At 34.7% G+C, this 27,255-nt stretch overlaps 5 protein-coding genes across 9 annotated transcripts in view; 4 read left to right on the forward strand and 1 right to left on the reverse strand.

Moving 5' to 3' along the window:
• The first annotated feature begins 35 nt into the window (after nt 1-35).
• LOC149650852 (b(0,+)-type amino acid transporter 1-like) lies at nt 36-14,589 on the forward strand. Its single transcript, XM_089847505.1, has 13 exons — nt 36-190; nt 3,045-3,239; nt 10,660-10,875; nt 11,135-11,236; nt 11,920-12,162; nt 12,254-12,479; nt 12,554-12,598; nt 12,691-12,814; nt 12,889-12,992; nt 13,070-13,166; nt 13,248-13,397; nt 13,471-13,639; nt 13,950-14,589. The coding sequence occupies exons 2-13, from the start codon at nt 3,215-3,217 to the stop codon at nt 14,012-14,014; spliced, it is 1,566 nt and encodes a 521-aa protein (XP_089703631.1). The 5' UTR covers nt 36-190; nt 3,045-3,214; the 3' UTR covers nt 14,015-14,589.
• A 683-nt stretch (nt 14,590-15,272) lies between these two features.
• LOC149650853 (lysozyme-like) lies at nt 15,273-16,755 on the forward strand. Its single transcript, XM_089847506.1, has 3 exons — nt 15,273-15,511; nt 15,585-15,824; nt 16,394-16,755. The coding sequence occupies exons 1-3, from the start codon at nt 15,400-15,402 to the stop codon at nt 16,663-16,665; spliced, it is 624 nt and encodes a 207-aa protein (XP_089703632.1). The 5' UTR covers nt 15,273-15,399; the 3' UTR covers nt 16,666-16,755.
• An 803-nt stretch (nt 16,756-17,558) lies between these two features.
• On the reverse strand, nt 17,559-20,461 carry LOC149650854 (nucleolar protein 9-like). Its single transcript, XM_089847507.1, has 9 exons — nt 19,784-20,461; nt 19,278-19,721; nt 19,099-19,209; nt 18,893-19,025; nt 18,620-18,812; nt 18,419-18,547; nt 18,164-18,346; nt 17,942-18,085; nt 17,559-17,879 (listed from the first exon to the last, which is right to left on the reverse strand). The coding sequence occupies exons 1-9, from the start codon at nt 20,442-20,444 to the stop codon at nt 17,583-17,585; spliced, it is 2,295 nt and encodes a 764-aa protein (XP_089703633.1). The 5' UTR covers nt 20,445-20,461; the 3' UTR covers nt 17,559-17,582.
• A 1,609-nt stretch (nt 20,462-22,070) lies between these two features.
• On the forward strand, nt 22,071-25,090 carry LOC149650855 (solute carrier family 49 member 4-like). Of its 3 annotated transcripts, none has more exons than XM_089847510.1 (10): nt 22,078-22,179; nt 22,264-22,442; nt 22,759-22,898; nt 22,986-23,284; nt 23,356-23,568; nt 23,634-23,716; nt 23,776-24,014; nt 24,078-24,145; nt 24,211-24,512; nt 24,577-25,090. In XM_089847510.1, the coding sequence occupies exons 2-10, from the start codon at nt 22,343-22,345 to the stop codon at nt 24,729-24,731; spliced, it is 1,599 nt and encodes a 532-aa protein (XP_089703636.1). In that variant the 5' UTR covers nt 22,078-22,179; nt 22,264-22,342; the 3' UTR covers nt 24,732-25,090. The 3 variants fall into 3 exon arrangements, with proteins under 3 accessions (XP_089703634.1, XP_089703636.1, XP_089703635.1); XM_089847509.1 differs by having other exon boundaries at nt 22,098-22,149; nt 22,211-22,442; XM_089847508.1 differs by having other exon boundaries at nt 22,071-22,442.
• A 240-nt stretch (nt 25,091-25,330) lies between these two features.
• Dgk (diacyl glycerol kinase 1) overlaps nt 25,331-27,255 on the forward strand; it is a 34,930-nt gene continuing 33,005 nt past the window's right edge. For all 3 annotated transcript variants that reach the window (XM_089847523.1, XM_089847524.1, XM_089847525.1), the window contains exon 1: nt 25,331-25,575. The gene's annotated coding sequence lies outside the window, so the exon portion shown is untranslated. The remainder of the gene's footprint in view (nt 25,576-27,255) is intronic.

A 27,255-nucleotide genomic window follows, 5' to 3' on the forward strand; every position in this document is an offset into this window, starting at 1 on the left:
ACAATATTTTCTCTTTCTAAAAAATTTCGATAAAAGCGATAAAGATACCATGATACTTTGATCTCCTTCGAGGAAACAAAAGGCCTAACTCGAAAAATATTGGTACTTTGGTGACGGTAAGGATTTAAGAAGGGTGGGCCAAGTTGGGTTGAGACGAAATTCCTTTTCCGGACGTGGACATCAAATTAAGGTTAGTTTATTCAATTGTTTAAAGTTATTTATTTTTATTGTTGTTTTTCTCTTTCATTCTTCGCAAAGTCACGTGGGTGGGTCCTATTGCAATTTTTGGGGGAATAAACTATCTCTAAAATAATATTATATTTTATTTCTAAAATATTGAACATTCGGTCGAGAAGAACTACTTTCTTTTTATAATTTTGTATCCGTCCGCCTCAGCCATATTACAATTAAATCAAAATATAATTTCACAAAAGACGTAAGTTATTGCGTCATTATGATCTACTATATTTAAACCATACGTTAAATTATTAAAAGGATTAATTTATCTTGGCATTAATTAAAATTAGAACGTAATCAAATGGGGTTAAAATGTTAGCATATATTGCTCTAATTAAGTTTAAAATTTTGGCCGATGTCTTTTTTTCATTTATGTTTTTTTTCTATTCAGAGGGGGGGGGGTTAATAAAAATGAGACGAAATTAAATTATTAATGAAGTAATGAGGTTAATAAGTAAGGAGTCCTTAACCGGTTCTCCTTGTAACTCATCGATGGATTATGTAGCAATTAAATTATCACATCTATATTATTTTAAAGGTCGCGTTTGAATTTTCACCCCTCCAAAAATATAGAAATCAAAATCAAAATGTAATTATAAATTTAAAGCGAAAATAAGATATATTCGGTTTGAATTTCCTATCATTCCAATCGTGACCTTTTATCACACAGACTAAAAACAGCGCGTTTGACAAAAGTAATACACTAATTAAAAGTGCGACGCCTAATTAAAAATTACAAAACCCCTTTAAATACGCGCGAGATTTGTAGTTTAAAAACACGGGGAGATTGGAGAAACACGTGTTGAACCTGAGTACAGGGTGTTCAAAAAAAAGTGGTAGCATCGGAGTGCGGTGGAATCTTAGGGAGATTTTGAGTTGAAAAGTTATAATTGGAGTGTTTTACGGATGAGCCCTTAAATCTCACTAAGAAGAAAGGCAATGATTTCTAATTTAATTAAGGGGCCATCCCTAAAACACTTGAATGAATTGCAACCTTGTTTTACATATGACCCCTTAAATTTCACTAAGAAGAATGGAAATGATTTCTAATTTAATTAAGGGGCCATCCCTAAAACACTTGAATGAATTGCATCCTTGTTTTACATATGACCCCTTAAATTTAATTAAGAAACTGATTAAGACAATGATTTCTAATTTAATTAAGGGGCCATCCCTAAAACACTTGAATGAATTGCAACCTTGTTTTACATATGACCCCTTAAATTTAATTAAGAAACTGATTAAAGCTATGATTTCTAATTTAATTAAGGGGCCATCCCTAAAACACTTTGAATGAATTTCAACCTTATTTCAAAATCGACCATTTAACCCAACACCCTGTATAATAAAAATATTTCATATCGCCACGTGTGTGTGTGCGTGTGAACTGGCGCGTGACGTCACGTAAATCTCCCGCCATTTCAAATTAACACAAGGCGTAGTTTTTGCAAAACGAAATTATACGAATATCCCTTAACAAATGAATTAGCGCAAAACTTGTTTCTATCGTATTATTTCTGGAATATTTTTGCCGGGATTTCTTCTTGGCCCCCTTCCCAAAATGCCTTGCGCAATGGCGGCGGGGTGATTGCCGGGATAAGTATCTGACGGAGGGAGAAAGCTAGGGGAGGGGGAAGAGGGTTTGGATACCGGTGCTAACTAAGTCTTTGGTCTGGCCATACCAGTTGGAACCGGATTTTTCCTAATCAAAATTTTAACATTCTCGTATATCTGTCTTAAGTTTCGGCGTCGACGAGGTTTCGAGCCTAAAATACCAATACGGAATAATGAACAAGGATAACTTATAAGACAGTGAGGAAGAAAGGGGGGGGGTAATCGAGGTCTCCCCGGTTTGAGAGAGAAAAAAAATAAGGGAGTGGGACCAAAGTCCACCCAAAATAGCTATTTAACAAACATAAAAATCAAAGTCAATGATTCCCTTTAAATAAATTACACACTATAAAGATTATTTCTATTAAAAGAGAGATTTCGTTTAACGAAGACAGAACTACTAAATATACTCGGTGAGTTTGAACTATCACAAATTTGAACTTCATTTTTTTTTTTTTTCAAATTCCTTCAATTTTGAAATATTTTCAAGTGTGCTTGCTGATAGTTGATAGTTGAACTATGACTGTGTAGTTTTTTTAATATTGACTTATTTTTAATTATTGTCAAAATAGAGGTTAATTGTTAGGCTAATTCTAGAGATTTGCTATCTGTTTCTAATTTAAGGATGCAAATAATATAAATTTCCATTTGATATTCACGTGCAGCTGGGGTTTTGGCGGGAAATTGGAAATTGATATTAACGCGCGTGCATTTGCAATTATTTGTTTTGGGCGGGAAATTACGATTTACGCGCGCTGGTGCACGTGCTGGTGGTGGCGGGAAAATTAGATTCACGTGCGAGGAATTATTGGCGGTAAAAACTGCACGTGCTAAAATAACCTCGTAACGATGAAAATTTTTGGTTTCCGTTAATAGGCCAAAGTCAACTCGAAACGGGAGAGAGACAGACTTCCCTAAGGCCATATAAACAGAGATTATTTTCTTAGAGGTCATCTACTCTCTTATATACGTAATCCCTGGGCGAAACCTTCAAAATGCATAGAGGAAGGCGGGAAATACGGGTCACGTGGTACTAAAAAAGGCGGGCGGGTATAGACCTAAAGAAAATTCTATACTATAGAAACATTTTCTTTCCGAAAACACAAGACAATCTTTAAACATAGACTGAAAGACAACAATTATTATAAGCTCGTGGTTTTTGACTTTTGGCCTCAATTGTAAAATTAATATTGCAGGATTGCTGTTACCCAAAATTGCCATCATGGATTAATTGCGACAATAAGCAATAAGAGAACCGTCAGTGCCTGTGATAAAATATTGGACACAATTTTTTTTCTTAAGAGAAAGTTCCTAACTAAATTCATCCCATCGAATTAATATTTGAAAATTAAAAAAAAATTTGAAAATGACCAAATACGGCAGCGTATCACGTAAGTACTTAATTTTGTTATTATAATTAATTGCAATCATAATACAAGATTAATACGTAGTTTTCAAACAAGGAGGATAGAAACCAATTTACACCAGGAGCCCAGGCTATACTTACTACAGCATTTGTTTACCTATTAGCCTGACATCCTGGTACCAGTAAATGGTATCAATACTCCCAAGTTTGAAAACTACGTATTCCAAACTTAAATTTTGTGGTCAAACTAATAATTGGGGGAGGCGGCCCAATTTCGAAGCTAATATGTCAAATAACAGGGACTCAAAATCCCAAATTATAATTCGGACTTTAAGAGCACGTTTGGCCAGAAATTCGCCGCCTCATAACAAACGAAACGGGGAAAGGGGTTGCGTTGGCTTTGGGATTTTCCGGGGCGTTTTAATTAAAATCTATAGATTTCCTGTTTTGGTTGGGTTGGGTATATGAAGAATTCATAATCTAATCTAATCTGACGATCGGTTTCGTTCGACAAACTTCAAACGTCAAGTATAAATAAATACGCTGGTCAGGAAACCAACGAGTACAGGGTGTTACTGATAAGTCTGCCATGAACAAGTGTTACGACTATTTCCTCGTTTTAAGGGACAATCAATGTTTGGGAACCCATATCAATTAAGTAACTAAATGTTGTTGTTCTTTGACGTGCACTTTCAACTCAGACTGACCCAAAAAACAAATGGCAGACTTATTACTTAGAAACACTCTGTTCCTCATATATTGCAGCCTGTATAATAGAGGGGTCGGATAACTACCTAAAAATATAAAAATTATGCGTATCACCTCCCCATATTAACAACAAATAAAAAAAATTAAATGGTTAATTAATTTTGAGCTAATATTTAGTCTGGTTTTCATAGCTATTATTTATTTTTTCCATAACATACTTTGTGTACATAACTGCAGTTAAAAGACAAAGAAAAATTTCCCATCCAAACTGACAAACTCAAAAAAAAAGTACCGGTAGTTTCATAAAAAAATACATATATATCGATAATAAACAATTGAAAAACATCATCATATATTTTAAAACAACAGGTATACCCATAACTTCATAATAAAAACAATGATATCACCTGACAGTGGATGAGTTATTATATACCACCTTTTTTAAAGTCACGTGAAACTTTACCCTCCCCCCTCCACATTTACACCTACACGTGAAACTTTACCCTCCCCCCTCCACATTTACACCTACACGTGAAACTATACCCTCCCTTTCCACATTCACACCTACTCGTTTCACTTCCACGTGAAACTATACCCTCCCCCTCCACATTTACACTTTCACGTGAAACTACACCCTCCCCCTCCACATTTACACCTACACCTACACTTTCACGTGAAAACAAAAATGAAAGCATGTTGTCAAATAAAAAAAAGGCGATAAAGGATAGAAGCCAAGTTTGTGTCGAGTTCTCCCAACATCGATTCAGTTCTTACGTAAAAAAAATGTATATATCCTTTGCTATAGAAACATTCCCTTTCCCCCGCTATATAGCGCGTGTGTCAGCAGCTACTAGTGGTGGCGGGAATAGTCGGCTTCTAGTTGTGAACGAGAGAAAACGTACATTGGGTCGAGGAGGAAGTCCCGAAATTCAAGAGTGAGTTACTCTCTCCGTTCTCTGCTCTCTCCTTTTCTCTAAATTTAGAAGCTCATTGCACCCACGCACGCTTCCTGGATTAGTAAGCCAAAATTAAATAGAATATAAACTAATTTTAGGCGGGAAAAAATTATATAACGTTGTTATATAACGAAATTAAGCCTTTGGCGGGAAAAAAATATTAAACCTAACGAAAGAGCGCGTGCACACGCGGTTTTATGTTTTATAGACCGGTTTGTTTTTAGACACGTGGCCTTTTAAATACAGGTTGGTTCGATACTTCAATGTGGACGAATGCGATCCTACAGTTTAAATGTACCTAATATTGGGTTATAAAAGGTTTTTAACAATATTTTAATGCAACAGCGTAGTATAGCGTTTTTGTTGTTGTTTTACCAATCTTGTTAAAACTGCATGATGCAATAATACATATGGCATTACGAACTAACCTAGATAATAGCGATGTTAAACGTACCGTGTACGGTGGTTACGCCTAGCTGAAAACATGATAACCAGTTTAAATGAATGGCGTATTGACTTCGTCTTTATATGAAATAAATAAATATATAAATAATAATTAAATTCCATATTGCATACGCCATTTTAATTTGCATATTTGTCAACGGCTGATATTTATTCAATTGCGTTGCGTACGTAAGCATTTCTAAACAATGCACCGCGATCATTCTACGTCAAAATTAGTAGTTTTTTCGCTTCCCCCTCAACCGAAACGGATATTTTTTTTAACGCTAGCAGAATATTTTATGGTTGTATTACATTACACTATATTTCCTTCACACCTGTACCTTTACTACGAGTTTTAAATCGTTAGGCTTAGTTATAGAAAATGACAGGTATCGAGAGAAGTAGTACAAGTGTCAGTCAGCTAATCATCTTTTAAGTACCAAGACACACTATAAATTAAATAAAATTATTGATGTGATTTAGATGCAAATTTATTCTGTCTTATCATCTAACTGTTCGACCCCTTTAAAAACTAACGTATTGATTTATAAATACTATAGTTAAGGTATGCGGCTTTGCGCGTGGTGTTTTAAAGAGTGTTTAAAATGATGGATATGTCAATTGGAACCACGTTTCTAGTGACAATATTAAAGAAGATACAAGTTGATTAAGTTTCCATAATGGACCCTACGCGTTAGGCTTCCCCTCGAAGCATTGGGGAGTCCCCCTATTGGACGAATCCGTCAGGTGGTACTAGAAGGGGCGTCACAATAGGGCAATTTCCCAGTGCTTCCAATCTTAACTTCAAAATGTCACAGAACATTTTCGACTCAAAATCGTGTACCCAAAGAACATCCCCTTAAATTATCAGAAACACCCTGTATAAGTTTAAAGATTTCTCTATGAAATTTTACTCTATAATAATTTGCAATTAAAAATTTCACGGTAGAAGTTTCAGTTAAAAACTAAAACATTTTTTCAACAAATTACTTCTCTATATTATGGTAGGTTTAAATTATGTAGTGTAGGAAGTTATTTATTACAGTGATTTCTGTGAACTGAAGGTGTAGAATAATTTTAATTAAATTAATTAAATTAATTCTAAAGTAATTATGCAAAAAGTAAATAATAATTCTCGAGTCTAAAGATACTTTCAATCAGTTACGTAACGAGGGGGTAATGTCGTAATTTAAATAGGCTATCTAACTGTAAACACAGTCCCCGTAATCAGGCATTGAACTTAAAAAAAAAAAAAGAAAAATATAGTTTAAATAATGAGAAAGTGAAAGTCTAAACCATTAAAAGTGATAAGAAAGGCTTCCGCATATATTAAGATATATAAAATTTGAAACAATGGATGAAGTTTCGTCCCATTTTAAAGATCCAAAGGGGTCTGTCAACGGCGTCATGGATATTAGAAATATTACACAAAAACGAGTTTTGCTTCGAAGTCGGGATTTTGTAAATTAAAAATATAACTATAAAAAAAATAACACCGGTATCTGAGCACGAGCTTCATTAGACACGACTTCACCGGGTACTGATCCACTATGGTATACCGACCACTTCGCGTACTAATCCAACATGGGATACTGCCCACTTCGGGTGCTAATCCAAGATGGGATACTGACCACTACGGGTACCGACCATCTTTGAAGATTGATCTTTTAAGCACTGGCATTCAGTGGCGCTACCAACTGCGCCATGATACACGATGCTGAGCTAAATTAGTTGTGAATTTAAACTAACGAGCATAAAAAGAATTTCTTCGAACCCACATGGTCTCGAACCCGGGGCCTTCCGTGTGCGAAGCGAATGAGATAACTACTACACAACAGTTACACATACAAGTTCGCATAGTTTGACTAAATCTGATTTGAATCAATAACTAACTACAAAAATAACTACGGTATCTGAGCACGAACCTTCATTAGACACGACTTCATCGGGCACTGACCACTTCGAGTACTGATCCACTGAGGGATACTGACCACTTCGAGTACTGATCCACTGAGGGATACTGACCACTTCGAGTACCGATCCACTGAGGGATACTGACCACTTCGGGCACTAACCAACTTCGAAGATCGATCTTTTAGGCATCGGCATTCAATGGCTCTACCAACTGAGCCACGATACACGATGTTGAGCCCTCTTTGAGCTAAATTAGTTGTGAATTTAAACTAACGAGCGTGAAAAGAATATATCCGAACCCAATGTGGGCTCGAACCCGGGGCCTACCGTGTGCGAAGCGGTTGAGATAACCTCTACACAACAAATACACATGCAAAGTTGGCATCGTTTGACTAAATCTTATTTCAATTAAGAACTAACTATAAAAATAGTTTCGGTAGCTGAGCACGAACTTCATCGGGTATTAACCATCTTTGAAGATTGATCTTTTGAGCACTGGCATTCAATGGCGCTACCAACTGCGCCACGATACACGATGTTGAGCCCTCTTTGAGCTAAATTAGTTGTGAATTTAAACTAACGAGCGTGAAAAGAATATCTCCGAACCACGTGGTCCCGAACCCGGGGCCTTCCGTGTGCGAAGCGGATAAGATAACCTCTACACAACAGATACACATGCGAAGTTGGCATCGTTTGACAAAATCGTATTTGGATTAAAAACTAACTTTAAAAAGACTATACGAAATTTTTTTTTATAATGAGAACTCTTGAAACTAGTTAAATCTTGGCACGTAGGGGGTTTCACGAGACGGGAAGTAAATTAAATTGCACCCCCCCCCTACAAGCTTAAGATTGGCTGTCAAAAATGGTTTCTTCTTTACCGGTCCCTTTTCAGTATTATAAAGTCCATGATGGAACGGGATAAATGATAATGTCTTTGCAATTGGGCAAGAGGGGGGAAATCAATTTTTTCTTTGATGTAAGCAGAATGAATCATTTAGCGGTTAGCAAATACTTCTCTTTTTTTATCGTCCCATAATTTGAAATACGATCCCTTGATCTCATCTCTATGCTTAAATAGATAATCAAATTTATCAATAAGAGGCGACACGTAAAGAGCCGCGAAAAGATGAAACATCTTTCAATTAAAAGATACTTTTGCACCATAAAGGGACTGTGAAACGATGTAATAAATAATATACTGGTTATTTCTCTAGCGCCAAACCGTTAGACGCAGTGCTAGTCGGTTACACTATACGGCGTGTAGTTAACTCTGGCTCCCTCTGGCGGTGCCTTTTGGCACGAGGGAAATAACCTAAGAGGGCCGCCTCCCCGCCCCCTTTTGTGTTGGTATTTCTGCATGTAATGACCTTTTCGAAGTAATAAAAGGATTTAGGCATCCGTTAGTATCGGGACCTCACTCTCACGATACAAAAAGTTTACAGCGCATGCGCCAAAAAGCGCGATAGAAGGCAAAGTTTTACCCCTCTCCGTGTCTTTCCCTCTTAGTTAAAACGAAATAGTCTCTTAGTGAGAAAATAATAATTTCAAGGTCTATTGAAATCGTGTCATTTCGGTACTTCATTACGCCTTTAAAGGTCAATTTTATTTGACTCCTGGGAGGGATGAATATAAAAAAAAAATGTGATTACCAATATCGGAGTAATTTTAATATGGCAAAATTAGTCTCGAGATAAACAGGAATCGAACAAAATTGGGACCGTGCGAATTTAGTAAATGGCAACTGAATTTAAAAAAGAAATTAAAAATAAAAAAATACCCCTTCCATCCCTCGCTACAATTTCGTTTAATCTAATCTACCCTAGTTAAAAACAAAAAGGTCAGGAGAAAATTGCTTTTAATTAGAAAAACGTCACGCCATTAAGATAAAATAAAAAGCGAAATTAAAAGCCATAACACTATTATTTAATTGTTGCGTAGTTAAGTCATTATTTGTGTGACGTCATAGTGAGTCACGTTTTGAAAAATGACGTCTGTCGCTTTGACTTTATAAACAATAATAAACAACAGTCCAATATTTGAATTTTTAATTTATGTTAGTCATTCGAGCGAACGTCTTAATTTTGTTTTGGAACTATTGCAATTAATTTCGCTTTCAAGAAATTAAATACAAAATTAATTGATCTATCATGACTAGACTAAAACTGCCATTCCTATAAAATAATAATTACTGACAGATGAAATTATTTCTTTGTAGCTATATAAAACCAAACAATATTTAGAAACCTAATTCACGTGACCCCTAATAAATATTTGCATAATAAATAATTAAATAAATAAATAAATAAATAAAAAATAAATAAAAAAATAAATAAAAAAATAAATAAATAAATAAATAAATAAAAAATAATTAAATAAATAAATAATTATTTAAATAAATAAATAAATAAAAAATAATTAAATAAATAAATAATTATTTAAATAAATAAATAAATAAAAAATAATTAAATAAATAAATAAATAATTATTTAAATAAATAAATAATTAAATAAATAAATAAATAATAAATGAAACAGTTGCACGTGATAATTGAACGTCTGGCGCAAAAAAATACGGTTTCGAGTTCGTACATAGCCTCATAAATAATTCATCGGTGGCTAGACGAATAAATATGTCTCGTCTATTTCAAGTCATTGGTAAAATTCTTGGAATATGGGGAATATGGGTCAAAAAGAGAAAGCGTTATATTGATTTATAGGATTCTCAGGTAGGCATAGTTTTTAGTAAAAAAAAAAGGTTTTTTGCCGTTCCCCTAGAGCCAGAGAGTGAAGGAATTTTCTGAACAAGCTGTATTAATTTAAAACAAATACAGGGTGTTTCTGATAAGTCTATCAGAAACACAAAATGGTTAAATATAGTTTATTCTATCTCATTGGAAGCACCCTGTATAATTCGCTTTAGGGTTATTTAATCAATCATATATTCAGAAATTAATTTGACATTTAATTCACCTATAGGGCCTTGTTCCCTTTAATCTCGTTTCCTCCCCCCCCCCAAAATTAATTTGAATTAATTTTTCTAGACTAGTATAAGGTAATAAGCCAATTGCGTCAGACCCATTAGGCGAAAATGATGGAACCGGTTGAAACTGGATGTTAAATAATCAAGCCGGTAGTATGATTTAAAAACTGTATAATCCGGCAAATGAAAAACGTGCCAAGGCTGCTCTTGTTATTAAAACGTTTAAGCCTTTTTTCAAACAGGAAATCAAGTACTTTTAAACAACTATATTGTTAGGTTGCAAATACTTCTGCACTTAGCTAAACCCAACCTCAATTGAACTAAATCTAACAAAGCCTAACTTAATCTAACAACATAAACTAATATAAGCATAACTAATTTCAATTCAGAGCAATTTAACGTGACTAAAGGGTAAAGATTGAATTTCAAATCCTTTTTTAGTGACGACGGACAAGAAATCTCGTTCAGGCGATGGATACCAATTGGCCCCTTCGAATGACATCACCATCATGCCATCGTTATCTATGTCGACGACCAGAAGTCGGAATGGCAGTATTTCCAGCGGAAGTTCGCGGAAAGATAAAGGAGGGGCCATGGAAATGCAAAGAAACGTTGGACTGGTCAGCGCAGTCGCCCTCATAGTGGGAACCATGATCGGTTAGTACAATTGACCTTTCAATGCAAAAAAGGGGGGGGGGTATTTTTGTACTGGTACTAAGAAGTTCTTGGGACAAGTTAATTCTTGCAAATTTATTATGTCTACAATCTCTCCGTTTCTTCTTTCACTTAACTCGGCTGATCTTAAAATAGATACAGTTTTAAACCGCGCCAAAATATTTCTTCAAACAATTTTTTTTGTTTCCTCTAAAATTGTTTAAAGTCTAGGTCTGAATTTTTTTTCTTCAAAACTATACAGGTTCCGGTATTTTCGTCTCACCCAAAGGAGTCATTCAAAGATCTGGATCAGTGGCCCTTAGTTTAATAGTCTGGGCTGGATGCGGTATCTTATCCTTATTAGGTAAACAATTTATAATATTTAGATTCAATACAGGGTGTTTCATGGGTGATTTTCAGTCGAAAAGATAACTTCTATGACATTTTGTCGTATGGGACCGAGGGGCCAACCACTTGCCGAAATCGGTGTACACCTATCTGTAGCGATTACGTAATCAGTCTGTATTCCTTCGTAATCCTGTTATAATCCCTAATCAGATCATTGTCTAAACACTTGACTTCACTGTCCTGTACTCAATTGTCACCGTACTCAACGTAATCAGTGTAATGATGATTTGTATACTCATTATTATACTCATTGATTACGTAATCAGTGTAATGATGATTTGTATACTCATTATTATACTCATTGATTACGTAATCAGTGTACAGGAAAATTCTTACTGGTTAACCCCTCGTACGGGATACTGATTAATAGTTATGATTAGATTATTTTACGGATGACCCCTTAAATTTAATTAAGAAACTGATTCAAGACAATGATTTCTAATTTAATTAAGGGGTCATCCCTAAAACACTCTTGAAAACCATGACTCGAAAACATTGTCCCTTGGGGCAAACAAAATGGAGATAGAAGTTACATTTCCGACTAGAAATTCATTTCCCATAGAAATGAGTACTTCGATACTATAATAACCATTTTAGGGACATAATGTATTAACGCGTGTTACTTTCCCTTTATTTTAGGGGCCCTTAGTTACGCGGAATTGGGAACGATGATCCCTAAATCCGGGGGAGAACACGCTTATTTAAACGAGTGTTTCGGACCAATTCCTGCTTTTCTATTCGCTTGGACCACTATGGTCATTTTAAAACCCGCGTCCGTGTCCGTCATGGCCTTGACCTTCGCGGAATACGCCGTCGAAGGGACGGCAGGCTCGTGCGCCAATCACGAGATGGTCAAAAAAATGTTAGCCATTCTGTGTCTTTGTAAGTACATAATAACCTACTCCTAAACAAAAACTTAAAAAGAACACGATTCCTTTAAATTAAATTAAAATTTAACCTTTGACTCTTTAAGGTACGGTGACATTTGTCAATTCATTCAGCGTGACTTTAGCAACGAAATTGCAGAATATTTTCACAGCGGCAAAATTGCTGGCTATCGTTATGGTGGTCGGTGCGGGATTTTATAAACTTATTGAAGGAAATACGGAATACTTAGCGACTGGATTTCAAGATTCCACGACATCGTTCGCGGATATCGCTACCGCCTTTTACAGCGGATTATGGGCTTACGATGGCTGGTAAATAATTAATTAATTAATTTGCAATTAAAACCTATAATATAAACATTTCTAATTTTGTTTATTTTAAAAAGGAACAATTTAAATTTTATTACTGAAGAATTACGGAACCCTTACGTGTAAGTTCATATTTAATTATTTACTATTATTATTGTGTTAATGATACTTAAAAAATATAAATGTAATTTAAAATTAATGTTTGTATTTTCAGTAATCTACCCAGAGCTATCATGATCGGAATTCCATTAGTAACCGTTTGTTACGTTTTGGTCAACGTAGCCTATTTCTCCGTTTTATCCACCATTGAATTATTAGCGTCTGACGCCGTCGCTGTTGTAAGTAATTATATTTAATTACAATTAAATTAAATTAAATTAAAATAATAATTAAACGCCTCATTTTATTGCAGAGGTTTGCCTTTTACGCTTTGGGTCCCTTAGCTGTTACTGTTCCGATATTTGTGGCTATTTCCTCATTCGGATCGACAAACGGAAGTTTCTTTGCCGGAACTAGGTATGGAAATAGGTCAAAAATAGACCAATCGAGCGGAAATAGTAAATTTATAATTATTTCTTTTATATTTATATCAGAGTGGCTTTGGTTGCAGCGCGGGAAGGTCACAGTTTGGAAATGTTTTCGTATATTCACGTCACTAGGTTTACGCCCGCCCCTTCCGCCATTTTCCTGGTAATTACACCCCCCCCCCGAGTACTTTCAAATCACGTGACCCCCATATCATTAATAACTATTTATCAATTTTTTTTCCAGGCCATGGTGGCAATTTCCATGATCTTATTGAGCAATATCGGAAGTTTAATAGATTTCTTCAGTTTCACCGCTTGGTTATTCTACGGGGGTACCATGCTAGCTCTAATTGTCATGCGCAGAACCAGGAGTCAATTAAATAGACCGTACAAAGTGAGTTTCAGTATGGCCCTACGGTATGTGTTTCTATTTATTTTATTAATATTAAAATTTTTTGTATGTTTAGGTGCCTCTCGTCATCCCAATCATAGTCTTAATTCTCTCCATGTATTTGGTGGCTGCACCAATCATTCAAAAACCTCAAATTGAGTATCTCTACGCCAGTTTATTCGTCCTATCTGGCCTCGTATTCTATGTGCCTTTTGTACACTACAAGAAACAGCTCAAATTCATGAGTAAGTCATATTCCTTAAGCCTATAAACTCAAGAAAAGCAACTCTCTACACTTAAACGTCATCCCCAACCCCGCTTTGAGGTCAAAAGGCGTGGAGTCAAACCTTAGGTTACACCCTCAACCTATTTTGTATCTATCCTAACATAACCTTTGACCTTTACTAACACGCTTATAAACGGTTGCGATGCTAAAATACACCAATATTTAAAATAATAATAATATAAGGCGGCTTACACGTGTGTTGTTTAAATGTCTGTCTTTTTAATCTTAAAATTACTTCATCTTAATTAATTTATTTAATTAAATTACAGAGCACGTGACGCAATTTGTGCAATTAGTTCTAAACGTGGCGCCGTCCAGTGGAGGAAGCTCTTAATTAATTATATTTTTAAATGAATAGGAGGGTTATTTTATAAAAGAACTTTAAAAGACGTTTTTATAAAATACATTTTAAATTATTGAGCTTAAAAAAGAGAAACTATTGTATTTTTGAAAATGTTATTTTTTACACGAGGGCTGTGCTGGCTATATATGAAAAAAAAAAACTAAACAAAACTCAAGTGACCTACCGATATTATATTACAGAATACATTCCGTTTAAATAAATATTCTGACACTAAATTTCTATTAAAAAAAAATATTCTGGCTAGAATTTATTATTTTATGCAGCCCTTAAAAGTTCCTGTAAATTAGATTTTTTTTCTTTTGTTTTTGTTTGTTGAGTTTATTATTATAAACTTAGGTTTATAGAATTTGTGTTTGGCTTTATTACGTGAAAGTTGTCAAAGAAATAATTCTCGTGAAAAAAAAAAGATTTTTTCTAAAAAAAGACATTTGAAACCAGAATAGAAAAAAAAAAGAAAAAAAAAACATTTTTTCTAAAAAATATTTGCAATATCGATAATTTTGAGAAAATTTATTTTTCTAATAAAAAAAATCTTGCCATAAAAACTGCCTCGTAATTTTTCGAATTAAATTGAATTTCATGGAACGCTTACATATTTAAACTAAGACTGATTGTTAATCAGTGTCCAGCCCAAACTGCTATACCTAAAAACCTGAAAATTTGTAGCAGGCAAGCACTATGAAAGAATTTTCTAATCCACCGCCATCTTGAAAAATGGCGGCCAGAAATGTGAAAAACCTTACAATAATATATGTTGGATGTCCACACTAAGCCTGTTGGCGTATTTACAGTGGGTAGATGTGATATAGTTGCTGTTACCAAATACTCATGGTTATAATGTCAAGGTTTCCGTTTAAACAAAACGTAAAAACTAATTTCAATTTTTGACGAAACTTTCCTTTTCTGGCAACGAAAAACAGGATTTTAAATTTATTCCTAAGAACTGGGAGGGATGACTGAAGATGGGGAAAGAACAAGGGGTACGCCACTTCATCTAAAAATAGATCTATCCTTAAAAGAAAATGAATTCCCCCTAGTATGAACCGTACATCTTTAAACGTACCACTTATCCTTGAACAGTGAACACCATTTATGTATGACCATATCTAATCTATTGGGCGAATGACTCCCTTGCAATGGATCGAACTAGACGAGGGTGCTTTATCAAAGTGGCTTTCCCCTCGATAAAAACTAAATATTTAACAAACGATAAAAATATACAAAGAAAAAATAACCGGGTTTTATCTCATCCTGTTGTCTGCGCATTTCTCAAATACACGCGAGTTTTAATTCTAACCTTCCATTTTGGAAAACATTTCGCTGTCGTTTTACCGGCGTTTAATTAGACTATTATAATGATTAATTGCATCTTCGTCATAGTTTTAGTATGTTTATTAATAGTGGTACCAAATTTGGCAATAGTTGATATGCCCCCACCATTAGTTAGAGGGACACAACGTCGAACAGGTATTTCAAAATTTGGCATGGCCACATGCCATAATAAAATTGTTAATGGTGAATATTTAATCATGGTTTATAGATTTGGCGGGAAATGTACAAGGAGAATATCGTGTTTCGGAGAGAAGACAAAGTTTTAGAAATGAAGAATTAACATTGGAATGTTTAGATTGTATTTGTCAAGCGAGTACCGGTTGTAGTACAACTGTACCATGCCGAGAAGAAGGCAAACCAGGAAAAAGAACTACTTTATGCGGACCGTTTTTTATTTCATATTATTATTGGAGTGATGCGGGAAAACCCGGATCGAACGCTAGTAGAGGTATGTGTTATCTTCCCTTTAAAATGGACTAATTTTGGCCTATTTCGTTATAGCTTGGAGGAGAGAACGGTTATGTTCACCTCTTCCAAGGTTATAGAAACTAAAATCTTAATTTATTTCATTTCTATGCTAAAACTAATGTTAATCAGGTTTGGTTTTAAATATTCAGTAATTTAAAGCGTTATGATAATTTAAATATATAGCAATTCGTACTTAGTTTAGTGTTATTTACTTATGGTATATGTTAAACGTATAGTAAGTTTTCTTAACCCGTGGTGCCATCTAGTTCCCTTTGAGAAAACTAAATTCTATTTATCTCAGATTTTTGGCGGGGAAATCTAGATTATTCAAGTTTTTTTAATACCCGTAGCGCCATCTAGTCTCATCTAGGGAAATTAAAATATTTATTTCATCGAATTTTCACGATTTTCGCCCCACCTGTCGACAGTTATTTTCAGAAAGTTGCAACTTCAAACATTCAAATGTTTGGCGGGAAAATAACTGTCATAAAGTCGTTATTCAAGCTTTATTGCGACTCAAATTAACTTTAGTCTAATTTCTCTTCCCAGATGAGTTCGAGAACTTTGAAAGGTGCGTTTCACAAAGGCCTTGCGCTGACGAAGCTGTTCGTGGTTATATGCGACGTTATGCTAAAGATTGTGATGGAGATCGGGTTGTCACTTGCCTAGATTATGCCCTGATTCATAAAGCGGGGCCAAGTGGTTGTGTCGCGGGACAAGTACAGAACTCCAAGTATGGCCAACAGTTTCACCAATGCATCTCCAACCCTCTACCCCCCATTGACCCCAGGAAACAGGACTCCCTAATATCACCCAGATAAATTATAAATATCCTAACAACAATTGTTAAAATACATTTCTAACTTATTCGTGAAAATAAATAAAATTTAACAATATTTTCTCCTTGACAACTGAATTGGAAAGAGCATGCCTAAAATTTTCACTTACTGTAAAATCCGACGCAAAAACCGTAATCCAAATTGGGTGCTTGAAGACATTTCCACAGAATAAACACTACACACTCATCACAATAAACGGAGCAAAAAAACACAATAGTTAACAGGGACAGGCTGGGGCAGATTTTTAAAATGCCTCAAAGCTTCCATTTTCTTTTAAACCGACTAAATCTTTGCTCAAATAAGTTAACCGGGCCTATAACGCGACTAATTAACTATTTATATTTAACTATCAACGATAATTTCGCTTCAAAATAATTAAAATTGGAGAGCCGAACATCACTACCACTTTCATCATTTTTAATGACGTCACTATTAACAGTTCCACATTCGGCCAATCCGATTGACGGAAAAGCTGCAAACGTGACGTCATCACCAATGGGAGGCGAAGCCGCGAAGGATGAAGGAACAAATTCAAACTAATAAATAGGCCCGTAATTTTTCTCAGCTTTTCAAATTTAAACAATAAAATTGATATATTAAGAGGGATTAATTTCGAATATATTGCACAACTTTGATTAAAATTAAGCTTAGTCATAATTTCATATACTTTGTGTGGATGGAAAACCTACATAAATTTGGCCAGGCATATGTAAATGGTTTATTTTTGATTGGAAAACGAAAGGGACATAGGCATAGACGATTTTAATCATAATTAACTTTAATTAAGTGTAAAAATAGGCCAATAAATAACCAAAACCATTAATATCTTGAGTAAATTCTAAGTTTATGAAAAAATAAAAAACAAGGCAAAGGGATTAGCACAAATAAAGGTGCAATTTTTATTCCTTTTTCACTTTCACAGGTTTTGTATCAATATCTTTAATAATATCATCAAAAATCTTCCTCTTTTTTGTATTAACATTCTGAAGTTGTTTCCATTCTTCGTGTCTCGTTTTAAAATTATGCAGGGCTAAATTTCTATGGACAAATCGCCCGAATCGGTCTCCTTTAATAGTGGATTCATTTTTGCACAATTCCTCAGCAATCACGTTCTTGCTTTTAATGGAAGAGACATTCCAAATTGAGTCAATGCAACGACTGCCAAATTTGCTACAAGCCAATTCAGTCATATGAGGCTGCAATAATTAACTCTAGAATTAATATCTCAATCCTAATTAATTAATAAGTCAATAATTACCATTAGTTTCTTAATTAAAACGTCCCGTTTCTTTTCCCCGACAAATGTGCTTTGCATAAAGGCGTCAAAAATATGTGAACCTCCGCAATCTTGAGCTAATTGAACCAATTGTTCTTCCTTCATGTTAATTAAACTCATCAAGACCTGAAATTAAATTAATAATTAATCAAATAAAATTAAAGCCAAATTAACTTAGCTATTAATTGATAAAAAAAACATTACCTTATGAGGTTTATGAAACCCTAATGCATATTGTATTGTTAACCCTCCAGAGAGATTAACTTTCAAAGGCGCTTCTTCTCCTTGAGCGTAGAAGTCCTCGTACCTCTGGAAATTTATAACTAACTTTGTTAAATCCCCTTGACGTTCCACAGGTTCATCACAATGAAAAACCACCATCAATGCCTAGAATCAAATGTAATCATAATTAATTTAAATCCAATTAATATTAAAAATTAAGTAAATTTATTTCTTTACCTTAATCATCTTTGCTTGGCATGTATCCAAATTTTTACAGGCTTCCGATAACTTTGCAAAAAGGCCGGCGTAACCGAGGTCAAAAATTTTGTTTAAATGAGGTTCAATTAACTCGAAGATCTTTTCAAACTGTAATTAAATATTGGTTTAAAATTATTTAATTGAATTTCTGTAATTTAATCAAAATAATTAAATACAAACCTCCTCTTTGCTCTGACACGTTTTAATCAACTTTTGAATGACAAAATTGCCTTTCATATGCAAGCAAAGTGCCGGCAATTGTTCTTCAAAATAATTTTCCCATAAATAACTCCTTGTTTTTTCATTTGCTGATTCCAGAATTCTTTCTACTACGAAAGAACCAAACTGGTGACCAAAAATCTCCGAAAACGACCTGAAAAATATTGATTAAATAAATTAATTTAATTTAATTTTAAACTTAATTAAATAATTTAATTAAAAAATAGTATTTACTCATTTTCTTGTTTGGTAAAAGCCTTTTTCGCGATCTTTTTAATGATTTTCTGACACAGTTTTGGGAAACTTTCGGAGGTAACTAAAAGAAGAACTTGCACTATGGGACAACTTGTTTCAGTTTTGATAATTTCTGCGCAAGAAAAAAGTGGTTAAAATCTGTAATTAATTAATTAATTAATTATCAAAAATAATTCATTCATTACCAACTAATTTCTCATTTTTAAATAATTTTTTTGCCAGTTTCTTGAACAAAGCAACAAAGGTTTCCGGAGTGTTTTCATAATTATAACTCGGAGATATTGTAGTGTCCATTTCTGATAAGAAAACCAAGTTAATACAATACATTTAGCTTAAAATTAAAAAAGACCTCTTTTAAACACACCAGAGCCTTTTTTCTTCGGTAATACTCTTCTAACAATGCTGGATTCTACACTTTTCCCACTCAAAACACTTAACATGGTTCTGACAACGTAAGTGCTGTTATTTTCATGAAATATGAAATCTTCCAGATTTTCTAGACAAAACTCCGCGATTTTGACAACCCACTCTTCAAAGAATGCGGCATCTTTGTCAGAAACTTTATATTCTTCTTTATTTTGAATGAGATGAAGGCAACAGACCAATAGAGCCTGGGTGACGTGTGTGGCCCCTAAATCTACACAGATCAGGTACAAATCGGTACTAAATGCCTCCAAAAACCGTCTAACTAATTTGCTATTCTTGCATTTTACAAAGATTTTCTCTAAACAACGACTACCAAGTTTGGTTGTTGCAAGAAAATTCTCTTGCCCCACACATTCTTCTAGAACATTGTTGTAGAATATTTCTACATGAAAAAGGGTTAATTTTTTTTAATTGTAATTAAGTTTATATTCAATTAAATCAAACCTTCATCTTCCGCGCTTTCAAATGTTCCTTGAAGTTGATCATAAACACGTTTAAAGTATTGTTTAGCTTCTGGGTTGAGTTTAGGAAAAGGGCAATCTTCTTCATCAGTTTTAAATGAATGAAGGATTTTACTAGAGCCATTTTCAACTTCGAAACTCTGCTGGTCGTGCGAGTGGTCATCTCCGTTTTGATAAGGTTCCTCCTTGCATTCATCATGCTCTTCATTTTTAAACTCTTTCTTGAACTTCTTACGTTTGGGTTGTGTAGATTCAGCTTCATTTGTCTGGAATGATTGATTGTTGGTCCCATTTTCGTCACCAAACTTCTTGTGATTTTTCTTCGACTCCACTTCATTAAAATCTCCATTCTGAAACTTTTTGTGATTGTTGCTTGTATTAAAATCTTCCTTTCCATCAATTTTCCCATTTTGAACACGTGGGTTAGAGTTGTTAAGCCTCGGTTTGAAATTACTATTATCGTTTTCTTGATTATTATATTCTTTATTTACGATGGGATCTTGTTTGAAAATGTCTCTTAAATTACACGGTTCGAAGTTACATCCTCCGAAATTCTTAAAATTATATCCATTTCCACGTCCTCCTCGAAAACCTCCTCGTCCACGGCCACCACGTGGACCACCTCTACCACGACCGAAAGCCATTTTTAAAGTGCCAAAATCATTGGATTGTGAGCAGACGCTTTAATGGGGAAAGTTCTTCTGTCTTAAAGCGCCATCTACATAAAGGAAAATTAATTATAATAGTAATTAAAAAACTTTAATTATTAAAATAAAAAATATTAAAATTACTTTACATTAAATAAGATAATATTTTTCATATAGTTAAATTAAGAAATTATTGTAGTATTTTTTCAATATTATAGTTGAACTAGGTTTAAATAGATGTCGCTGTAACACAAATTAGCCTCTTAGGTAATAGTTACATATATCAATCATCTTCTGTCTTTAAGCGCCATCTACATGCAAAAAAATTAATTATAATAGTAATTAAAAAACTTTAATTATTAAAATAAAAAATATTAAAATTACTTTACATTAAATAAGATATTACTTTTTGTATAGTAAAATTAAGAAATTATTGTAATATTTATTTAATATTATAGTTGAACTAGGTTTAAATAGATGGCGCTGTAACTCAAATTAGCCTCTTAGGTAATAGTTATATATAAATATATTAATCATCCTTGCCTATACAAGACCCTGGAGTAGAAATTGCTGTATTCATCCCTCTTCCCTGGGGTGGAATGTATTTAAATACGGTTTAAATAGACTTGGTAATTCAACTTAGTGGTCACGAGCATGCACTACTAGCATTTCAGGCATAAACTTTCAAATCTAGTAAAGCTAAATCTATGAGATAAATTGAAGCGGGGATGAACTAGAAGAGGAGGGGGTCAGGGAATTGATTAATCAATTTTAATTATCTTGGAAATGATAAAAAATGAATCTAAATTTAATTTTTAATCGTCTAAACATACGTCAAAATAAGTTTTATTGACTTTAGAGATAATTATTACTTCAATGCTCGCGATCTTTTCAAAGCTAGGGGAGTAAAAAAAAAACCGCAGCGTTCTTAAGTCCAAAGTATTATATTACACCAGTCAGCGTCTGACAGTTCAGTCAGTTACATATCTAAATCAAACAGCGAGAATTAGTTTCCTAAAGAAATAATTTTAAAACGGTTTCAAATTCAACTTTGCATTAAAACAGTATCCATAATCGAAGGTAAATATATATATATTTTTGTAGGTCAATTAATTTGACCTATTATTGGTTTATCAATGTTCTCAATTTTTAATGGGTTATTGTCAAGGGGAGAATATTACATTTAACGCGTTAATGATATAATACCTCTAAATAGACACCTTAGTCTTTGAGCGGATTGTTTCACCTCCCCATTCCCCAAAATAAACGATGTCTCTCAATGGAATATTACCGAAAGAAAAGCAACAGCGAAGACACTTAAAGAATATTACTAAGCCATAAAGATTACCCTACATTATTTTTTTTTATCTAAAGATGTCAAGCACCTTTAGATTAAAAAAAAAACATAACAATTGAGGTCTCGAACAGTTGTTAAAATATTAAAATAAGGTATACAAAATATAACGATATCTTGAGGGAACTATTAAATGTCATACCCCTCGTTTAAAACCTCTCCACGTGCTTTCCATTTTTTTATTGCAATGCTTATTGAGCATTTATTAGGAAAAAAAAGTTTCATCGGAGTTTTGAATGAGTAGTTTTTTTTTTTCATTTTTGAAATGTTGTTTCCCGCCGGAACACAACTGGCATTTTCGCGTTAGATTCGAATGTAAACGGTTGAATGAATTGCTTTGTCCTCGAAGTATTACCTCTACCTTAAAAAAATAAAATAGTAAGCCGTAATTTTCATTTTCCCAACACAGAGAGTTCCTAAATCAAAACATTGTCAAAAGAAATGGATGTTTAAACGGTTTAGGGTGGAACGAATCCTTCGTTGAGGTCGTTGAATACCGTCTAATTACTTTCGTTACTTAATTACCGTGACGTCATTCGTAATGGCACCCAATAAGGATAAGGATAGTTTAGATGAAAGCGGAGAAACAGCCCCTTTGTTATCACCGATTTCGGACGTATCTAGAAGCCGGAGAAATTCAGGTAAAATATTTTTAATAATAAATATTTACTGACAAATACTCGGGGACATTAACTAAATTAGAGACAGCTGTATAAGCAATTTTTTATTATATTATTCATATTAAGTGTGTAGCGTGGACGAAGCTAGGATGTATTGTTATTTTGCCTTGAGTTTTTTGTGTCGTAATTGTAGTTGTAAAGTCCCGAGGATCTATGGTGAAATATTGCAGGATTTAGGATTAGACGCATTCATTGTTATTTTATATCTTTGAAGACATCATGAAAATTTTATCTCAGGGTTTAAAAAAATTTAATCTATCACGTTATCAACACGCAGGTGGATCGTCGTTTGTCTCATCTGGGAACGTGAGCGATATACCATCATCCCCTGATCTCTTATCACCTTATCTGGATCCGGAGAAACTGGTCTATTCCAGTAATAGAACGTCCTACGCCGATTTACCTCCAGCTCTAAAGGTAACTTCTATCATAAGTTTATGACCTTATACTTCTATTTAATCTACTTCCGATGTGTTCAATTTAAAAAAATTATTTTCGTTATAGGTTTACACCAGAAGATGGTGGATTCTTTTAGTGTTTTCTTTACTTTCATTCTCTCAATCTTGGATATGGATTACGTACAGTTCGGTGTCCAGTTCAGCCAAGGATGTCTTTGGTTGGTCAGATACGACCATAGCTTTGATGGCCGATTGGGGGAACATTCCTTTCATCTTCATGGTTCTACCCATCTGCTGGATACTTGATCGTAAAGGTTTAAGACTGGCCACGGTCTTCTCAGCCGTTCTAATGTTCATCGGGACGGCCCTTAAATGTGTTACGTCACATCCGCCATACGGTACGCCGTAAGTATTTTCTAATAAAGATTCATAAAAGATGACCTAAGCCTAAACGCGTTTGTTTTTTTCGTTCAAAGACTGATTCACGTTGGTCAGTTCCTGAATGGTGTCTCTGGAATCGTTTTTTGCGGAGCTACTGTCCAGTTGTCCTCTGTTTGGTTTCCGTCACATCAAAGGACAACGGCCACTTCGATTATGACCTTGTCTAACGTCATGGGAATTGCGTTTGGTTATTTCATATGCCCTGTATTTGTGGAGCATCATCCAATACCAGCTTGCAATATAACCAGGTAAATGATTGGACAGCTTCCTGGAACACCTGGAATCTTATATACATATAATTCTTGACCACCAGCCTCAGTTGCCATAACTTGACCGTTATCCATCAAGAACACGTTGAAAACCAAAGAAATGAAATCATGTTCTTAACTTATTGCGGTATGTTTATATTTTGAGGATATTGTTAACAAGTACTTAAACAATTACTTGACTTTTAGAATGCGGTTTGGCCATGTTCCTAATGTTGTGTACCCTAGCCTACTTTCCTAAGCAACCTCCTCTACCTCCAACTGCCTCAGCGTCCCTGGAAAGAATCAAACTCGGACCCACATTATCTAGTTTATTTAGAAATAAGAATTTCTGGATAATTAGTATGGGTTTCGCCATTACTAACGCCGTTTGTACCAATTGGTTAACCATGTTGGGTCCCGCTTTGGAACCATTTGGAATTTCTCAGGTATTTAACGCGGATTCGGTCTCGTGGACTGACTTGTAGTCTATAAATTGTATCAATCCTCAGGCGCAAACCGGGATGATGGGAACAGTAAGTATTTTGACTGGTGGTGTCGTGTCGTTAATAATGGGCAGGTAATTATGAATATAAGTACTTCCGTCTAGGGAGTTGTCCTTAATGTTTCGTTTTAAACCGTTAGAATTGTTGATTTACTTGGTGGTAAAATCAAAGCGGTTCTTGTGATATCTTGGGTGATTGGATGCGCAAATTTTACTTGGTATACTCTCCTGTTTACCAAAGTGATCCAACCAACCATGAATAGGTTATATCCGGCCGTTATTGTGGCGGGAGTCATGGCGTTTTCGGGTTCCCCTCTTTACATGGAACTATGCGTCGAAGTGGCTTACCCCTTGCAAGAAGGGGTTGTCGGGACCATCCTTCAAACCATTTACAACATCATTGGATCGGCCTTTTTGGCCGTCTTTCTAGTTCCGGGGATAGGTAAGTGAAACCGGATATTTGGCTTATCAAGTACAAGGTGTTTAAGTATTTAATCACGTTGTAGGCGTCAGCTGGATGAACTATTGTCTAATCGCGTGCACGATAGTGGGTATGTTATTGGCGCTGTTTACTAAAGAGACTTACAACCGGTCAGAAGTGGACAAAGCTGACCAGGAAAAACAGAAGGCGAATCGGGAGGACTACGAAAGAATAGAATGATCCCGTAGCAACTTCTAATTAAATAGTTATTTAAATAAGTAAATTAATTTAATCATGTAGTAGTCTCAAGCGCGACGTCGGATTAGTTGACCGTTGACCATTGTCCATTTTGTTTAGATTTTATTGTCCAGGGATCGCGGGAAATGGAGGGGAGGGAACATCATGTTTTGGACATAACTCATCCACTTGTACGTTAAGTCGTATCAAAATCTTATTAGGCTTATAAATGTTTATTTGTTTTTTTATAAATATTTGTTGTTTTTAAGTTGGTTGTTTTTCACCCTTAGAGAAAATCTATATAAAAAACGATTGTAAATATAGTAACCCTCAGTTTGTTTCATTAAAACATTTTTAACTTATGGTCAGTTTTTTTAATCGGGCTTAAGTTAAGCCTAATTTGAAAAAAGTATTTTTATTTTTTTATTCAAAACCATGTGATATTTCAGTGGTAAAATCTCGTGAGATCTTAGGTTTCGGTAATAGGATGGCGCGAATAGCGGATACTGGGAGCGGATGACGTCAAGAGCGAGAGACCCTTATCGGAGAATAACTCGCTTCGGAGGCTCAGGATGAATTTTCTCTGTCAGTCAGTCAGCCGGAAGCTTGTTGGAGAGTTCGTACGCGTAACGTTCGGGAATTTTAAACGTTTCATCTCTTGCGCGAGGTTCGGTATTCGATTAAAAAAATCTTATTTAATAATATTCGGTTATAATTGGCGCGTATATATCATGAAATAGACCTTTTATAACCATCAGAGATCATCGCGAATAATTAACGAAAGCCTAATTAGACAACGAAGAACGCAACAACAACCAAGACGAAAATCTTCAAGAATATCTTAAACGTAAGACAGATTTTTATAAGAAATCTATTTTATTTATTTTCGAGTGGTAACATTTGTGTAAGGTCAGAGGTCACGAAATTTAATATTTTAATTACGTAAGAGGAATAAAAAAATTTAAGCGCTGTGTAGGGAATAATTAGGCTTAGCTATAAGGTCAAAGGTCGTGATATTGAAATTACGTACGAATTAAAGTAGGGTTACGTTCCGTAGAAATCTGTAGTGGTAATTACTTTAGAATATTTAGGTTTAGGAAATAGGCTTAAATGGTTCCCGAATTAGCGTTTCTTGAAGGGGCTGGAGTGGTTTTTACGAAAGCATTGTTAAGGGCTAAAATAACGAGGGAGTGTATTTTAATTCATTGAAAACGGAGACTTGGTCTGGCGGTTTTTCTTTTATGTTCCTTTCTTCATCTCGATGATTCTACCCCCTTCTACTCCTCCTCTTCGTTTCTTTGAAAGCTTTTCAAGATGAGATTCTATTTTTAAAAGACCGCTTTGGCATTTTGACTGCCACAAGGTTACGTAACCATCCCATATTTCTTTAACACAATAATAATAATAATAGCAATACATTTAAGTAGACCACTACGTGCGTAGAATAAAGATAACGAAATTAAATTTAAAGTAGTTAACGCATCTTCCAGTTAATTCAACTCTTTTTAATTAATATGAAAGAGTTAAGCTTCCCGGCGTTGCGCGGATGTTTTAAAGGGAGCTGGAAACCAGACATATACGGGGGGCGATGGGCACTTTCCCCTATAACTTGAAAACAGTGGCCCGGACGGCAATATGTCACAGAACATTTTCGACTCAAAATTGATTTCCCAAAGAACATCCCCCTTAATTTATCACCCTGTATATAGTAAATATGTTGACTAACTTTAATCCAAAATCTGGTTTACGATCAATATTGTTTAGTAGTGGATTTCATATAAACATGAACCAGATAAATAAGTTATTAACTATGAAATTAGTTTCTCAAAAGTTGTTATAGACCCTGTTTATTTAAGTATAGATATTTTAAGGCTAAAGTAGCTAATAAATCTACACATTAAACAATCAATCCTTTCTTAAACAAATTTAATTAAAAAACTAAAGAAACTCTTGAGGGAGAATGGATCATTTTTTGTTTTAACCACTTTTGGCATTCCAGATGAGAGGCGATATGTTTCACTTAATGTCGGTCATTTTAGGGTCCAGTCTCGCTTACTTTGGTTAAAGCTTTTCAAAACAAGGCAAGGGAGGGTCGGAAAAAGAATTGCCTCAAACTAGCTGAAAGGGAAAAAAGAACAAAATCAAAAGTGGTTTTTTTCTATTTTTGGAATCACTCTAGATTCTCTGGTACGCCTAGAGTGATAAGAGGTCGATCTCGTCCCCAAACACACACACACACCCTATTGCTGAAATGGGAAGGGTGGTGATAGGGAGAATGTTTTGACGTCAAGAAATCATTCCACCCAGGAGTGGTGGTGGCTATGGGAGCGAAGAAATTTGTAAGAAAAATTATACATGCTTAGGGTTAAAGTTGAAAACAACAAAAAACAATATCAAAATTGAGATCAAGATAGTTTTCACACATGTAGTATTCATACCATTTACACCAGGAGTCCAGGAGGCCGGGCTATCTGGAGGACAAAAACCCGTCTGCTGTTGTCCTCCAGATAGCCTGGCTTCCTGGTGT

The sequence above is a fragment of the Phalangium opilio genome, unplaced genomic scaffold, assembly GCF_054372755.1.
Source record: "Phalangium opilio isolate 3A_F unplaced genomic scaffold, DU_Popi_V2 ptg000082l_1, whole genome shotgun sequence".
NCBI lineage: Eukaryota > Metazoa > Arthropoda > Arachnida > Opiliones > Phalangiidae > Phalangium > Phalangium opilio.

What these genes read in the sequence shown, in the direction of transcription:
- LOC149650852 (XM_089847505.1), top strand. Translation starts at nt 3,215, where the DNA reads ATGACCAAATACGGCAGCGTATCAC. An exon ending in GAATTACGGAACCCTTACGT is followed by an intron (nt 12,599 to 12,690) that starts GTAAGTTCATAT and finishes TTGTATTTTCAG; the next exon opens with TAATCTACCCAGAGCTATCA. An exon ending in AGTTTCTTTGCCGGAACTAG is followed by an intron (nt 12,993 to 13,069) that starts GTATGGAAATAG and finishes TATTTATATCAG; the next exon opens with AGTGGCTTTGGTTGCAGCGC.
- LOC149650853 (XM_089847506.1), top strand. Translation starts at nt 15,400, where the DNA reads ATGATTAATTGCATCTTCGTCATAGTTTTAGTATGTTTATTAATAGTG. An exon ending in AGGGACACAACGTCGAACAG is followed by an intron (nt 15,512 to 15,584) that starts GTATTTCAAAAT and finishes CATGGTTTATAG; the next exon opens with ATTTGGCGGGAAATGTACAA. An exon ending in CGGATCGAACGCTAGTAGAG is followed by an intron (nt 15,825 to 16,393) that starts GTATGTGTTATC and finishes TTCTCTTCCCAG; the next exon opens with ATGAGTTCGAGAACTTTGAA.
- LOC149650854 (XM_089847507.1), bottom strand. Translation starts at nt 20,444, where the DNA reads ATGGCTTTCGGTCGTGGTAGAGGTGGTCCACGTGGTGGCCGTGGACGA. An exon ending in ACCGAAGAAAAAAGGCTCTG is followed by an intron (nt 19,210 to 19,277) that starts GTGTGTTTAAAA and finishes TTTTCTTATCAG; the next exon opens with AAATGGACACTACAATATCT. An exon ending in GGTTTCATAAACCTCATAAG is followed by an intron (nt 18,086 to 18,163) that starts GTAATGTTTTTT and finishes ATTTAATTTCAG; the next exon opens with GTCTTGATGAGTTTAATTAA.
- LOC149650855 (XM_089847508.1), top strand. Translation starts at nt 22,343, where the DNA reads ATGGCACCCAATAAGGATAAGGATAGTTTAGATGAAAGCGGAGAAACA. An exon ending in TAGAAGCCGGAGAAATTCAG is followed by an intron (nt 22,443 to 22,758) that starts GTAAAATATTTT and finishes ATCAACACGCAG; the next exon opens with GTGGATCGTCGTTTGTCTCA. An exon ending in CATCCGCCATACGGTACGCC is followed by an intron (nt 23,285 to 23,355) that starts GTAAGTATTTTC and finishes TTTCGTTCAAAG; the next exon opens with ACTGATTCACGTTGGTCAGT.